Consider the following 16,114-nt stretch of genomic DNA (forward strand, 5'->3'; position numbering starts at 1 on the left):
ATTTTTTAATTTGTTAAATGGTGATCAGGTGACATGACCATATATAGCCATGTTGAGCCCCCCTTCCAGAATGGCCAATGATGGGCCTGGAGGGGGTGGGAAGGGGAGATGCCCTAGGTGGGCGTGTCCACAGCTCTGCCTCCCAACCATATACTGCATGATGATTCTCACTTCTGGGGTTTTCTTGCATCCTGAAGAAAGTTTCAGGGGTTTCTCAATGGTAACAAAGTTGGAAAAGGCTGTTCTATACTCACTACTGTGTACAGCTTATTGAAACTAGAATCCTGTTACAGAAATTTGCATTATTTATTGTTGTCATGTTAATTCTTATGTTTTGATTCAGACTTGTTTTTAGGCATCTGGGTCGTTCTTCAACTCTAAGCCAATACATTGCATATTGAATGCATTGTTGATTGTATTGACCAGGCTTTCTCAACCAGAGTTTTGTGAAACCTTCAGGTTTCTTAATAGAAACCCTGGAAGGGTTTCCCAAATGGGTGGGAGTTAATTAAATATTATGTACTTTTAAAATTTGTTGGTCATGTCGACCCACATGCCCCCTTCCCAAAATGGCCGATGATGGGCCTGGAGGGGGTGGGAAGGGAAGGAGCTTAGGGCTGATCCTGCGTTGAGCAGGGGGTTGGACTAGATGGCCTGTATGGCCCCTTCCAACTCTATGATTCTATGATTCTATGATTCTATGAGCTCTGGGTGGGCGTGTCCACAGCTATGATTCCCAACCATATTCTGCATGATCATATCACTCTCGGGATTTCTTGAAGCCTGAAGCATCTCTCAGGGCTTTCTCAATGATTAAAAAAGTTGAGAAAGGCTAGTCTGTGCTTACAATTGCATATAGCTTGTTGGAACAAGAATCCTGTTATGGAATTCTGCATTATTTAATGCTGCCCTGTGAATTCTTATGCTTTGCTTCAGACCTGTTTTTAGACATCCGGGTGGTTCTACAACCCTAAGCCTATGGAAATTGTTTACTGAATGCACCATCCTGTTGATTGTCTAGCCTCCTCCTGTGAAATCTGCCTCACGTCCAAGAGAGAAATAAAAATAAATCCGTTCTCAAATATACAGAACCCTGGTATTTTTTTAAAAACCCTCCGTGATGAGCTTCCTCTTCCCCTTTTGGAAAACAAGGTAGTTGCATCAAGGGCTTCCGTACCTTGGACTCCAAGTCCACCAGGCTGACAGCTTTATCGTCCACTTGCAGAATCATATCCTGCGTCCACACCTTGCCTTTGGCATCGAGGAGTTTAAGTTTCCTGATCCCATCATCTACCGTGATCATGGCCTCTTTCCGATCCAAAACAAAAGTGGTCAGGTGCTGGAAGACAAGAATGTTTTTTTTTGTCAAAGAGAGTTTTGTGGCCTTCTGGCGATTCCGCCTCACTCAAGAGGCACGAGGACATGCAGGAGTGCCTTTTCTGTGGTGGCCCCCAGATTTTAAACAGCCTTCCTCTGATGACTGCACCATTTTTGGAGCCTGGTCAACTTCACCCTGGAGAAGAGCCTAATGTTGGGAACGATTGAGGGCAGAAGAAGAAGAAGAAGAAGAAGAAGAAGAAGAAGAAGAAGAAGAAGAAGAAGAAGAGTTGGTTCTTATATGCTGCTTTTCTCTACCTGAAGGAGGCTCAAAGCAGCTTACAGTCGCCTTCCCATTCCTCTCCCCACAACAGACACCCTGTGAGGTGGGTGAGGCTGAGAGAGCTCTGATATTCCTGCTCGGTCAGAACAGCTTTATCAGTGCTGTGTTGAGCCCAAGGTCACCCAGCTGGTTGCATGTGGGAGAACGTGGAATCAAACCCAGTTCACCAGATTAGAAGTCCGCACTCCTAACCACTACACCAAACTGGGTCTAAAGAAGGGGATGACAGAGAATGAGGTGGCTGGATGGATCACTGAAGCAGTAGGTGTGAACTTAAATGCATTCCGGGGAATGGTAGAGGACAGGAAGGCCTGGAGGATCATTGTCCATGGGGTCGCAATGGGTCGGACACGACTTCGCAACTAACAACAACAACAAAACTTCACCCAGGCTTTTGATGTTTAGTTTAGTTTCTACTGGGTGCTGCCCCTGACAGGGAGAAAGGGATGGTGGGGGTTATGTTTTCAATGTTTACAATGCATTTTTTATTATTTTATTCTGTATTGTTGTGAACCACCCTGGGACCTTTGGGTGAAGGTGGGAGATATAAGTTCCTAAGTAAATAAATAAGAACAGGTTGAAGACATATCATTTTTGAAAGGGAGAATTGAGAGCATTTATGAGGGTGCTTTTTGAAAAAGAAAACACTTCTCAAAGATGTCTTTGGGGTGGCTTGCAGACAAGCGGACAAACAAAAAACCCCAAACCCGATGCTTTGTCATGCATTTGTGTTCTGTACTTTTCAACTAGGAATTATGTTGCTAAAGAGACTAAATATACAGGATCCCTAAATGTGCCATTCTTCTGAGATAAAGAACAGCTAAATCATCTGAGAACGCAGTCAATAAATCCTGAGACAGAGTAAATGAATTTCTAGACATGATCAATCCTTCTTTAGAAAAAAAAATAGATGGCCATCTCCTTAAACTAAAAGAGCAAGTCAACAAAGGATGTGCATGATTATTTTTCCCAAATGACTTTTTCAAACAATGTGTTGCTGAGTATCCACATGGAGGCTTCATCAAAAAGATTTGATCTGTCAATTTCTATTGAGTGACCAGGATGCTAACGTCACTTTTCTTATGGCTGATGTTTGTCTACAGTTCTTAAATCCAAAATTACGGTGTATTATGATTGTTTTATCCCAGTTTTCTCTGTTCTTAACCTGGTTTTATGCGAATAAAGGTACTGTGTGTATAATATCACAGAGTTCACCCTCCAAACCAACCATCTTCTCCAGGAGAACTGATCTCTATAGAAGAAGAAGAAGAGTTGGTTCTTATATGCTGCTTTTCTCTACCTGAAGGAGTCTCAAAGCGGCTTACAGTCGCCTTCCCTTTCCTCTCCCCACAACAGACACCCTGTGAGCTGGGTGAGGCTGAGAGAGCCCTGATATTCCTGCTCGGTCAGAACAGCTTTATCAGTGCTGTGTTGAGCCTAAGGTCACCCAGCTGGTTGCATGTGGGAGAATGTAGAATCAAACCCGGTTCACCAGATTAGAAGTCCGCACTCCTAACCACTACACAAAACTGGCTCTATAGTCTGGAGGTTGAAAGCCCTACTGCCCCAGGAGCTGGGGACAAGCACAAAATGTTGGGCTGCTCCAAGCCGAGCATTTCCTCATGACAGCAGATGCTCTCTCCTAAGGCTTCCTGCAGAAATAAAGGTAATGCCTCTGGGGACTTCTGAAATACTTTCTGCTACACTCAGGTAGAAAACAGGACTGGCGCTTTGCTTTGAGGAGGAAGGAAGCTGGCATCAGGAAACAAGACGGAAGGTCCCATGACAGGGATGAGTGAATCAGAGTTTAATCCCCAGCTTGTCAAGCCCAGAAACAGCTCTTTTTTATTTGGAGAGGAGAAAAATTTCTTACCTCCACATGGTACTGTGACGTTTCAGAGATGCTGCTTGCACTGTCTCTTGCATAGTTCTTTCTTTGCTCTGGTGTAAAAAGAGAAGCAAGAGTTACCAACCTTAAATATTGTAAATCACTCCCTTCATAGTGTTTGTCCTTCAAACAGTTCTCTGCCTGTTTTCTTCACACGCACAAGCCAAGTTCAGATGTCATGGCTGAACCCTGGAACGTGCAGTGGGGCTCCTTTCCCACTCCTCTGTTTGTAACAACTCTCGGTTGTAAATTTGTCTTTAGTGGTTACATTTACAATCGGCCACCTTTTCAACTCAAGGCACCTTGGGACATCCCAGAGCCAGACACTGCCCAAACTTGGACCTGGTTCGGTCCAACAAGGGTTCTGTGGCATGTGCCTTTAGACCATCCCCTGGAAGCCTAGGCCGCCATGACATGCAAAGTAGGCAAACGATGGTCATTCCTCACCATCAAGAGTTAACTCCCAAACCACAAGCAGGAATCCAGTTCTGGTTAGCAGCAACTACGGTTCACCCGGCCCAGAAGCCACAAGAAACTGCTGTGGACCAGATCAGAGAGAGAAACAGAACTGGGAAGAATGAGAGGAGGATGGAACCATAGTCAATTCCTGGAGGTTTCGCTATGCTGTCTCAACAAATGCAAGGTGTTGGTTCTAAGGCCTTGCGCGGTCTGGGCCCTGCGTATCTAAGGGACCGCCTTTTCCAATATAAAGTCTACAAATGTGAATATGCTGGTGGTCCCTGGCCCTAAAGACTGGCTTTGATCAGGGCTGGGAGTTTTTGGCTCTGGCCCCAACATGGTGGAATATGCTGCTGGCAGAGATGCAGGCCCTGATGGAACGATCAAAGTTTCGCGGGGCCTGCAAAATGGCGCTATTCCATCAGGCATACAACATTTATCGGGTGACATGACCATATGTGGTCATGTTGACCCACCCTTCCTCCCAAAATGGCCAATGATAGACCTGGAGGGGTGGAAAGGGAAGGGGCTCCAAGTGGGCATGTACACAGCTATGCTTCCAAACCATATTCTGCACAATCGCTCCACTTCTGGGATTTCTCAAAACCTGAGGATTGTTTTAGTGGTTTCTCAATGGTAAAAGAGTCGAGAAAGCTTGGTCTAAGATCAGGGGTGGCCAAACTGTGGCTCTCCAGACTTCCATGGACTACATTTCCCATGAGCCCCTGCCAGCTGGAGGCTACCCCTGGTCTAAGTTAAGCCCCTCTTTTCTTAATTCAATTTCAAGTCTGGACTCCACCTCTCTAAAAGGGGAGGAGCTTACCCATAGTTCTAAGACTACCGCATTCTGGAACCATTGGAGAATGTGTGGAAGTTCGTCAAAAACCCACAGAGACATGAACTCAAGGCAATCATGTCTGAGCCTCTTCGTTCATATAAAAGGAGAACAAGATACAAATAGAATCACAAAAGACGGCCTCCCAGATTGAGGCTCTTACACAAAAGGCAGTTCAAGAACAGGACAGACTGTTCCTACATAAAGGGGCTATTTGCAGATATAGCCCTGCAAATTATATTCAGATAGAAACATCTAAATATAGTTCTCGACACAAAGTCCATTATCGCTATTGGCGCTTAAAGAAAGCTGGCACACGGCAAATGGAAGCCCCACCACGGGAAGTGGAACATCAAGCCAACAGCGACGATGAAGGAAGCCGGGGGGGGGGGGGGGTGGCAGTGGGGAAGAATTTGGCGCATGGCTTCCCATGCAGATGACAATGCACGGTGCCCCAAGTGCGTATGAACATCATTTGAAATCAAAACCATATGATTGTTCAAAGGGGAATCCCAAATGCATGATTAGGAGCAAGATTCTTTGGGGGGGGGGCGAGTTCTAAGTTCCCTCCCCTTGAAATGACAGGTTATCTACCGCCGTGTCTTTCAGATAGCTCTCTCCCCAGATGGCAAAGTGCAATTTTACCATACAGCAGCCTGGAAAAGGTTACAGGATTCATTACCGGCTGTATGTGAAAATAAAGAAAAAAGCTCAGGGGAGTGCCCTATTGTTTCAAGTTGCCATGGGTCATACCTACAGTTACCATGGCCACGCAAACAAGATAACATGGAATATTCTAGTAGGTTAATATCTGAATGTTTACGCTTGATGTTCCTGCCCAGGGGTAGGGGGGGGGAGGAGGAGGAGGAGGAAGAGGAGGAGGATAAATTTCCTTCATTTATGCCCTGGCCTTTCTCCCCAAGTGTTCTCCTCAAAAATTAGATGCAGAGGCAGAACCAGTTAAGATTTCGATGGATATTTGGGAACAGCTCTGGTCTAAAAATGTTAAGTTAACCAAGTGCCAACTGCTGAGGAGAAATTGGTATCAAATGTTTTACAGGTGGAAAAGAATGTCCAATCAGTTTGACGGGATCTGCTGGAAATTTTATGAAACTACCGGTTGGTTTTTTCATATGTGGCGGTCCTGTAAAATAGTAAGAGCCTTCTGGATGAAAAACACATGAGGAATTGGGGAGAACTGTAAAGCTTAAGTTCCCATTAGGTCCTACATCTATGTTGTTAGGTATATTTTCCTGTCGATTTGCCTGTATCCGCGAGAGAATTATTCATTTACGCGACCATCACAGACAGACGCTGAGTTGCCTCAAGATGGAAGCACCAAGACCGGCCTGATTTGGACTTGGGTGGAGAAGCTTAAAGAGTTCGCTGTGATGGCAAAAACTTTCTGACCTCGTGAGCAGAAGAATTTCAAGAACACTGGGGCTTTTTTTTAGAATATGTGGATTGATGTAGGTCTATCGACTTTATTCCAGTTCTATCTTCTTTTCTGTTTCCTGTTAGGTCTAACTTAATAAAACTATAATGATGATGATGATGATAATAATAATAATTCATTCTCCTGTCCCATCAACCCAGAGAAGTCACTTAGGCTGTGACAGTGTACTGGCCCAAGGTCACCCAGTGAGTTTCCATGGCATCAGCAGGAATTCGAACCCGGGCCTTCCAGAAACTAGTTTGACAGTCTTCTTAATCACAACAAATTGCTGGATTTGTGAACCACAGGGGAGGCCCAGAAGTTACAAGTGATGTCAGAACTTCTGGTTTCTAGAGAAGAAGAAGAAGAAGAAGAAGAAGAAGAAGAAGAAGAAGAAGAAGAAGAAGAAGAAGAAGAAGAAGAAGAAGAAGAATTGGTTCTTATATGCCGCTTTTCTCTACCTGAAGGAGGCTCAAAGCGGCTTACAATTGCCTTCCCTTTCCTCTCCCCTCAGCAGACACCCTGTGAGGGAGGTGAAGCTGAGAGAGCCCTGAGATTACAGAAGAAGAAGAAGAAGAAGAAGAAGAAGAAGAAGAAGAAGAAGAAGAAGAAGAAGAAGAAGAAGAATTGGTTCTTATATGCCGCTTTTCCCTACCCGAAGGAGGCTCAAAGCGGCCTTCCCATTCCTCCATGGCTGCTCCTAACAGCTGGGCGTCTTCCTATCTGGGACTCGGCATGCCCAGCTGTCACCTCCCAGGAGAATGAGATACACGGATGCTGTTTCAGCAAAACTGCTGGCTCGATTAGCATGCCGAGCGTCGGCTATGCCATGACATTTGCCTTGTGCTTTCATGGTTTAACTGAGAATATTCTACGATTTATTAAAAAATATTTACTCTCTCATGTGTTATGACAAAATGTGGGATTTCAGTTGGCTGAATTGTATGCTGGCTTCTTGCCCTGTTCATCAGCGCAACGAGAGCTGCCATGTAAACATCAAGAAGACTGAATAGGATTTTCCCGCTTCTCTGGTTTTAGACAATCTGAGTGGACAATACTGACCGATGGACCGTTGGCCTGATTCAGCATAAGGTGGCTTCATGTGACATCACTGCCAGTGTTAGTAATGAGATTAAAAAAGTACAAAACATGAGGGGACAAAATGGCAGGAAAATGAGGACAGGGAGATGGGGGGGGAGAATTGAAGAGGCAGGAGCAGGGGTTGGGAGAGAGGGATGGAGTGGTAGCAAGGCAACACTAAAATCTGTGAACCTCCGATTACCTTGGCATGAGGGAGACACAGGAAGTGCAATCTCCATACTCCCTGTTGAAAGCCTCTTATGCTACCACCTAACTGATGATGGAGGAAGATGGAGAAGCCTTTCACGATCCCACCCCCATCAGCAAGTGTGAGATGGCAGGAGGCTTTTAAGCAGGAACCATGGGGGTGGTGAGCCTCCAAGCCTGCAGCCTTGGAATCCGTTGCTTCTGGCACCCAGCTGATTGGGTGTCCAGACAGCAAGGAGGTTGGGGAAGAAGAAGGAGCTGACTGAGGTTTGGAAAGAGGGGAAGGAAAGAAATGAGGGAGAGATTTCCCTCCCTTGAAAATATCTCATGTTCCTTGCTTGTTTGCATATATAAAACTGCTTTCCTCATAGCGTTAGCAAAATGACTAGAAACTGTGAGGAGGTTGGAGTTAGGTTTTGTGGTAGGAATAATAAGAAAATCGGGGCATTAAAAACAAAATTTCAAAGGCTGAAAATTGAATTCAGCTCCTAAATTTCTGGATGGCTTGTGGAACCAAAGGAATTTGTCAAGACTTCCCCTAAGCAACCTTATTTATCACTGTCATGGAAGTATAGGCCATAAGTATAGCTGCCAAGGGCTAGCAACTCCTGGGAACTTTGGGGAACAGGGAATGGCATGCAGCACAGTAATATCACTTCCAGTGCTGTCACTTCCGCACAACCCATTTCCTTTCTGCTGCTAAATGCAGCAGCAGCAGAAGAAGATCGGAAGGTTGGGAACTCTCCCACGATAGTGAGAGACCTGGGAGCATTATGCACAGGAAACCTCACAAAACATCTGCCCCAAAAGAATCTTAAAAAAAAATTCTGCCCCATGTGGGGAATCTGGGACATGATGAAATTCTGCAGATGGCACCATTTTCGCCATGGAAAAAGCAGTATTTAAAACTAGCTTTACAACTACTTTTCTTTTACAACGGTACCGAGGACACCTGTTTTCACATACATAAACGTTAGCATATTTTTGGTCTCCTCCCCAGTGCCAATTTATACCAATGTGAGCTTGAGGTGCCCCTTGTTTGACACAGACCCTCCTACCTCTACTATGACAACATTACACAGCAGAAATCAATTTATTTATTACCAGAGGCATTTCAATCCACACTCGACAAGAAACAGCATACCTCTGAGGGGGAAAGGTTGTAGTGTTTTCAAAAGACTGTGTGCCCCCACATAAATTTCTTGTTGAGGTCTCCATGTCCATGAACTACAATTCCCATGAGGCCCTGCCAACAGCATGTGCCAGAGTGGCAGTCAGGTGACATTGCAGCTGACCATGGCCTGCCAATGAAGTTCTAGCACAATGGAGGAAGTGCCCATTCACTTAAGGATTTGCCTTGCAAATGCATAATCGTATGCAGGAAAAAACAACTTAGTATCAGAGCACATGCACAAACGCAACCATTTTTTAAAATGACGATTTAAAAGGGTCAGCGTACTAACTTCGGTGAAAACCTGTACGTCCATAATAGCCCCTGGTTCCCCCAGCTGAAATGGTCCTCTTACAAAAACGTCTTCATTATTATGCATTAAAACAGACTCCCTCCAAATTCATTATTAACTCGTTGTTGAAGGGTGCTCAGGAAAAGAAGGGAAAGGGAAAGCACAAATTATTCATGGAGAGGACTGCTGTGTTTGCGATCTGATTGAAAGATGAAGAAATACGGGAACTCTGCAGACTTCACAAGATAAAGGCACCCCAAGGAACTGACAACAGGCTGTCCTGGAGTAAGCCTAATGCTAATTTGTTCATTATGCGGAAGACCCACTGCAAGAATCCTTTGACCATTTCAGAAGGTTGACAACATTTCCGCTTTGTATGTAATTTGAACACACACGAACACACACACATGCACACGGGCAGCCTATTCCTTTGTCTTTTGGTACCTTTCGTGTTTTTTTGCTTCGATGACGATCTGAAGAAATAAAATCCGTCTGTTCCTAACAAAATAAGGGAATCAAAAAACAACAAAAAAAGAGCAAAGTCTGGTTCAATCCAACACTGATTAATTATTTCAATTCTCACGGGGAAATAGCCCCAGCTGCCTGGCTTTCGATGAAAATTGGGATGATGCCGTAAAGAAGGCAGAGTGAACGAACACATTTCTCCATATGGAAGGCATTACCTCCAAGGCCATTTGCAAGGGCTAGTCACAGACAGATGGACACAGGTTTGCCTCGGCAAGGAACTACAGCTCCCTGCACTGAATGGGTTTGCAAATACACATGTTCTGCATTTTATTTTAGGAGCCCACAATTCAGTTGCATCCCCAAGACGTAATGTGCGGAATGGTCCTTAAGAAGGGCATTTTTAAATATCACAAGTAAAAACACAAGTTCCATTGGGGTGACAAGAACTTCGAGAACAGGACCTGAAGAGACAGTCAGAGGTGTTTTCTGTTGCCCCAGAGGATCGTACCAGAACCAATGAAATTAATTTAAAGGAATTTTCAGCTAAGTATCCGGACAATGTTCCTGGCAGTTAAAGTGGTTCCTCAGTGGAACAGGCTTCCTCGGGAGAAAGTTTTTAGGCAGAAGCTAGATAGCCATCTGATAGAAATACTAATTCTATGAACTTAGGCAGATTGTGAATGGGTGGGCGGGAAGGGTTGTGTCAGAGCTTGGCTCTTGTGGCCCTTTCTTGCATGCCCAGGGAAATGCCAATCACCACTTTGGGATCAGGAGGTGAATTTCTTCTAGGACAGACTGACCAGTGATTATTGGGAATGGAATTAGGGTAATTGTGAGTGGCCAGGTAGCTGTGTCTTTATTAGGCAGCAGGCGGGAGTTTTGGGCATCTCAGGTAGGGAGGCCAGACATTTGATGATGTTTCTAGGCCTCAACCATATGTCTGGCAAAACAGCCCTGTCTTACAGGCCCTGTGGAATTGTCTAGAGGGCCATGATCTAGAGCAGTGGTCCCCAACCTTTTTATCACTGGGGACCGGTCAACGCTTGACAATTTTACTGGGGCCCGGAGGGGGGGGGAGTAGTCTTTTGCCAAGGGACATCGCCGCCTGAGCCCCTGCTCCATTTGCTTTCCCGCCGGCGCCCCTGACTTCCCACCACCCACTGGGGGGTGCTGCCAGCAGCAGTTGTGCTGTGTCATGCCGAGGGGGAGCCCCAGCCACGGCAGCTGCCGGAGAGCACCAAAGGTGAGCCGGTGGTAGAGTGGCAGGGCAGCCCCCGAGGCAGCAGCTGGGTAGGAGGACGAGGAGGAGCCGCAGCAGCCCGGTACCGACTGATCTACGGACCAGTAATGGTCCCCGGACCGGGGGTTGGGGACAGCTGATCTAGAGCATTCCACCAAACTGGGGCCAGGGCTGAAAAGGCCCTGGCCCTGGTTGAAGCCAGATTAACTTCTTTGGGGCTGGGGCCACTGAGGATATTTTGCTCACTAGATCTTAAACTTCTTGATGGGCCACAGTGGAGGAGGTGGTCTCGCAGATATGGAGGCGCCAGGCCATTTATCCTTTGCCTATTCTGCAGCCATAATGACTCACCCCCTCTCTTCTCCAACTCGGCCTGGGTTGAAATTCTAATCCATCTGTCCCCAGGGTTTTGGTGACAGAGCATGTTCTCCTTTGTTTGTTTTCACTGATTGTTTTAAAAGTACATGGTTTTCTTCTTTATAGGAATTTTGAACTGTTGGTAGCCGCCCCAAGACTCTTCCAAGAGAGGGGTGGCCTCAAAATATAAACAAACAAACAAACAAATAAATAAATAGAAGGCGACAAAGACGAAGAGGAGGAGGAGAAGAAGAGAAGGAAGAGGAGGAAGAAGAGGAGGAAGAGGAAGAAGAAGAAGAAGAAGAAGAAGAAGAAGAAGAAGAAGAAGAAGAAGAAGAAGAAGAAGAAGAAGAAGAAGAAGAAGAAGAAGGAGGAGGAGGAGGAGGAGGAGTATATGGGGATGCACAAGTCTCATCTTCCCTTGTATCAGCGACTGCCTTGGCCCAAAGAACAACTGTGATGGTAGCCCCAGTTGGTCTTGCACAGCAGCGCCACCACTGCCAGTGGCCAGAGCATAGTAGTGCAGCTACCAGTTCCTTAAAAATCAGATGTCACAAGAGACCGATATAATTTCGCCTGGCCCTATAAAGCAGTCCTCTGACAAGGATTTCTCTCCCCTGCTTGGCTGCCTGTCCGCTTCCAGACCACCTGCCCATTTTCATGGGTTTCTTCTTTAAACCTCAGACTGGCCCAAGTCTCCCAAGGAATTTGCGGATGGGCGCCTTAAAATTCAGGTATGTCACCCAGTCTTTAAGGGAAACGTATTGGTGAAACAAACAGGGTTACGTGCAGCAAACAGAATCTGCCGCATGCTGTATCGCACCAAAACACATCGGATCTTTGCACCTGTGTTCAGCAGGGTTCCCATTCCTCCCGATTCACTCTCCTTTAGCAATTAATTCCCTGCCTCTTACCCTTGGGACTGGCATTCACAAGCACAGTCCTCGCGAGCTGTCTCTTCCCGCTGACAACCAGTCGCTAGGTCAGCCTGTGGATAACTAATTTACCGTACTGCAGCAAAACCCCACGGTTCCACACGCTGGGCGTAAAACCGAGCTTTGGTTTCGCTCTAAAATCACGCCCCAAAGTACGCTGCAATCAACGGCAACCCAGCGATTAAACCTCAAGGACCCAATTAAGAGTCTGCAAGAGTCGCCAGGATAGCTTCCCAAGCGCTAATAATTCATTTGCAATTTGCCAGCCAATTAAACAATCACTGCAGATCTCAAGACCAAACAATGCCTTGATTTATGGCCTGCTTCTTAGGCTTGCAGTGAACTTTTAATGGCCCTTCCTTACCAGGCCCTGTCGGAACATCCACGCTCCTTAATGTGGGTAAAATGTATAAATGCAAAAATAAGGATCCCGGATCGTTCTTTTGGGCTGCGTGTTAAGACTGGGGAAGAGAGTGTGTGCTGCTTGTTTCCTGTGCTGAAACTGGAGACAGGCAGCCTCTGGGCCAAACTGAATCATAGAATCATAGAGCTGGGACCTCCTGGGTCACCTAGTCCAGCCCCCTGCACTATGCAGGACACTCACAGCCCTATCGCTCATCCACTGTCACCTGCCACCCCCTTGAGCCTTCACAGAATCAGCCTTTCCGTCAGATGGCTATCCAGCCTCTGTTTAAAAATTTCCAAAGATGGAGAACCCAACTACTGGTATTCAGAGGAGAAGGGTCTTGTCCACGGTCCTTTTTCAGCAATGAGGACCAGGATTTCGGCTTACCATGTCGTGTTCCCTCTCTACTCCAAGGCCTATTCCCCACTAAAGATGAAAAACAGGCCTTCTCAACCAGGGGTTTCATGAAAACCTAGAATTTCTTGACAGCCCTGGAAGGGTTTCCCAAATGGGTGGGAGTTAATTATTTTTAATATATATTTTAAATTGGTTAAACATTTATCGGGTGATATGACCATATGTGGTCATGTCGACCCGCCCTCCCCTCCCAAAATGGCCAGTGATGGACCTGGATGGGGCAGGAAGGGGAGGGGCCAAAGGTGGGCGTGTCCACAGTGACACTTCCCGACCATATCCTGCATGATCACATCACTTCTAAGGTTTCTCGAAGCCTTAGAAAGTTTCAGGGGTTCCTCAAAGGTCAAAAAGTTTAGAAAGGCTGATGCAAAGCCATGACTGGACTGTGCCACTTCAAGTTGCAGGGGGATACTTGCATGTTTCACTATTTTTCCTTTAAAAATACAACCCAACTTATAGAAAAGGCTGACTTAGAAAGCTTTCCTCTGAATCTAGCCAGTTTTCTAAAGGACAGGGCTTTATTTCCTTTTGCACAGAGGAGCCCCAGCTCGCATGTCACCCTCAGCAACTTGAAGTGGTGCAGCCCGAACCCACCCTTGCCCCCCCCACGAGGACGATTCCAAAGCAGCCGACACATAAATCCAGCTGCTAGCGACTACCTGCTGAGCGTGGCCCTTTGATGCCGAACACACAGTCCCTGACATGTCAGCTGCATGCCACCTCTTGTTCTCCCTTTTGTGCTTTTGCTGACGGTGGAACACGAAAGGTAACAAGTCAAACTGTTATTCTGTCGGCACGCAAACCCGTCTCCATAGAATCGGAGCGGGCCGTTGTCAGGTTTTTGTATGCGTTTGCGTCAAAAGCCGCAAACTCTTTGACAAGCTAGAGTACCCCATCTGTCAAGGAGGGGGAAGATTTTTATCAGAGGCAGTCTCTGAATGGTTCTAAAGGGCACGAGATAAAATGATTTTTGAAAAGGTGACACCGGGTTGGTTCCAGTGCGAATTTTGCACTCAGCCATTATCAGGAGATGGATGTGTTGGAATAGGCGAAATCTGCGTTGTGCATGATTGAGTAGAATATGAAGAGCGTCCTGCAGAGGGCATCGGAGGAGACGCTTATTTAGCATAGTCAGATTAGGAACTTCCTGAGCTGTTTAGTTCACAGAGATTAAATATGCAAAGAGGTGCACAGCACTGGTTAAAGAATAAAATAGCTTTATGCGGAAGTAGAATAACTTTATACAGGGAGGAGAGAGAGAGAGAGAGCTTTTAATCCTAAAGGACTGCTTAACTGTTTGCAGTCATTCTTCTGTTCCAGAGGCAAGCAGGGAGGAAGTGTGCTCAAAGGAAGACTCCTAAGAGCCAATCAGGACTCTTGTCTTCTCCACCTCTGACCGACATTCCACTATATCGATTGTCTGCTTTGATCATCCAAAGCAATGCTCGGCTAAAGAACAAATCTAACTTTTGAAGATCCCACTTTAAAGGCAAGGGCCGACATACAGAGAATAGAGAAGAAAGCCAAGAACTGGTAGGAATCCGATGCAGCTGATAAACCGCAGATGCAGAGCAGAGAGCAGAAAGCATTTGGCCAGAAAATGCAGAATTAACTTGCGGAATACACTGCTGCGTGATGTGTGGACTGTCTCTAATTTTAGCTGTTTTTTTTTAAAGAAGGGATTATACAAATTCATGGAAGACAGGGCCTAGTAATTGCTATAGGCCATGAGAGCCAAATGGAAATTCTCCATGGGGCCACTGGACTCAAACATTTCCCTAAATACCAGTTTCCAATGGGCAAGAGGGAGGGGAGACTTTGTCCTCTCTGGCCCTGTTCATGGGCTTGCTACTCCACTGGCTGGTCTCTGCGGGAAACAGCTGGAAATGTTCTCAACAAGATCCATAAAGAAGAAGAAGAGTTGTTTTTTATACCCCATTTTTCTCTACCAGAAAGCTCCCAAAGCAGCTTACAATCACCTTCCCTTTCCTCTCCCCACAACAATCACCATGTGAGGTAGGTGGGGCTGAGAGAACCTTGACATTACCACTCTGTGAAAACTGCACTATCAGGACTGTGAAGAGCCCAAGGTCACCCAGCAGGCCGCATGTGGAGGAACGAGGAATCAAACCCGGCTCGCCAGATTAGAAGCCGCTGCTCGTAACCACTACGCCAAGGCAGCTTACACTTGCTTTCCCTTCCTCTCCACATACCCTGCGAGGTAGCTGGGGCTGAGAGAGCTCTGAGAGAAACTTCCCTGTGAGAACAGCTCTATCAGGACTGTGACTGGCTCCAGGTCACCCAGCTGGCTGCATGTGAAGGAGCGGGGAATCTCACCTGTCTTGCCAGATTAGAAGCCAGCTGAGTGACTTTCTACACATGACATAAGTCCTTCAGCTACGCAACATCAGGGAAGTCTTACCGTACAGAGCTTTTGCGCTTGTCTTCGAACTCTGGTCTCTGTCGCTTGGTGTGAAGGTTGGTGACCCATATCCGCTGCAAGACAAAGCAGAAGTTGATTTGTAGGCGCTGCCAAATAGATCTATCAACGTAATCTATGGCATAAACACATGAGGCTAGATTAGGAATGTCAGCCTCCAGGAAGCTGGGAACCCCCCAGAATTACAGCTCCTCTCCAGGCTACAGAGATCAGGTCCCCTGGCGAACATGGCTGCTTTGGAGGGCAGACTCTATGGCACTGAGTCCCACGGAGGGCCCTGCCCTCCCCAGGCTCCACCCCCAAACCTCCAAGAGTTTCCCAACATGGAGCTGGCAACGTTACTACTCTGACCCCCCTCCCCCCCCCACACACACACACCAATGTCCAAGGAGGACCTCACAACACATGACAGATAAATGCCTTCACAGACTAGGTTGTTCTTAAAGCCACCTAAAACTAAACACAGAGCCTCTTGTGGCGCAGAGTGGTAATGCAGCAGACATGCAGTCTGAAGCTCTGCCCATGAGGCTGGGAGTTCGATCCCAGCAGCCGACTCAAGGTCGGTGAAATGAGGACCCAGCTTGCTGGGGGGGTAAATGGTAATGACTGGGGAAGGCACTGGCAAACCACCCCGTATTGAGTCTGCCATGAAAACGCTGGAGGGCGTCACCCCAAGGGTCAGACATGACCTGGTGCTTGCACAGGGGGATACCTTTACCTTTAAAACTAAACACCCTTCCTAAATCCCATGCAGAAGTTCCAGCAGTTAGCCATGTACTGCGTGAAGGAAGTCCTTTTTGTCCTTGCTGTATCTACTCCCTACC

The 16,114-nt window shown here is 46.6% G+C and overlaps 1 protein-coding gene across 6 annotated transcripts in view; it reads right to left on the minus strand.

Annotated features, from left to right (window-relative positions):
• EPS8 (EGFR pathway substrate 8, signaling adaptor) overlaps window positions 1-16,114 on the minus strand; it is a 172,542-nt gene that overhangs the window by 49,358 nt on the left and 107,070 nt on the right. For 5 of the 6 annotated variants that reach the window (XM_077340713.1, XM_077340715.1, XM_077340710.1 and 2 more), the window contains exons 3-6: window positions 15,273-15,346; window positions 9,472-9,525; window positions 3,534-3,601; window positions 1,178-1,339 (exon numbers count right to left, since the gene is read on the minus strand). In XM_077340713.1, coding sequence (XP_077196828.1) covers window positions 1,178-1,339; window positions 3,534-3,601; window positions 9,472-9,525; window positions 15,273-15,346 — 358 coding nt within the window. The remainder of the gene's footprint in view (window positions 1-1,177; window positions 1,340-3,533; window positions 3,602-9,471; window positions 9,526-15,272; window positions 15,347-16,114) is intronic. The other variant, XM_077340714.1, reaches the window with a different exon arrangement.

Source organism: Paroedura picta, chromosome 5 (genome assembly GCF_049243985.1).
Source record: "Paroedura picta isolate Pp20150507F chromosome 5, Ppicta_v3.0, whole genome shotgun sequence".
NCBI lineage: Eukaryota > Metazoa > Chordata > Lepidosauria > Squamata > Gekkonidae > Paroedura > Paroedura picta.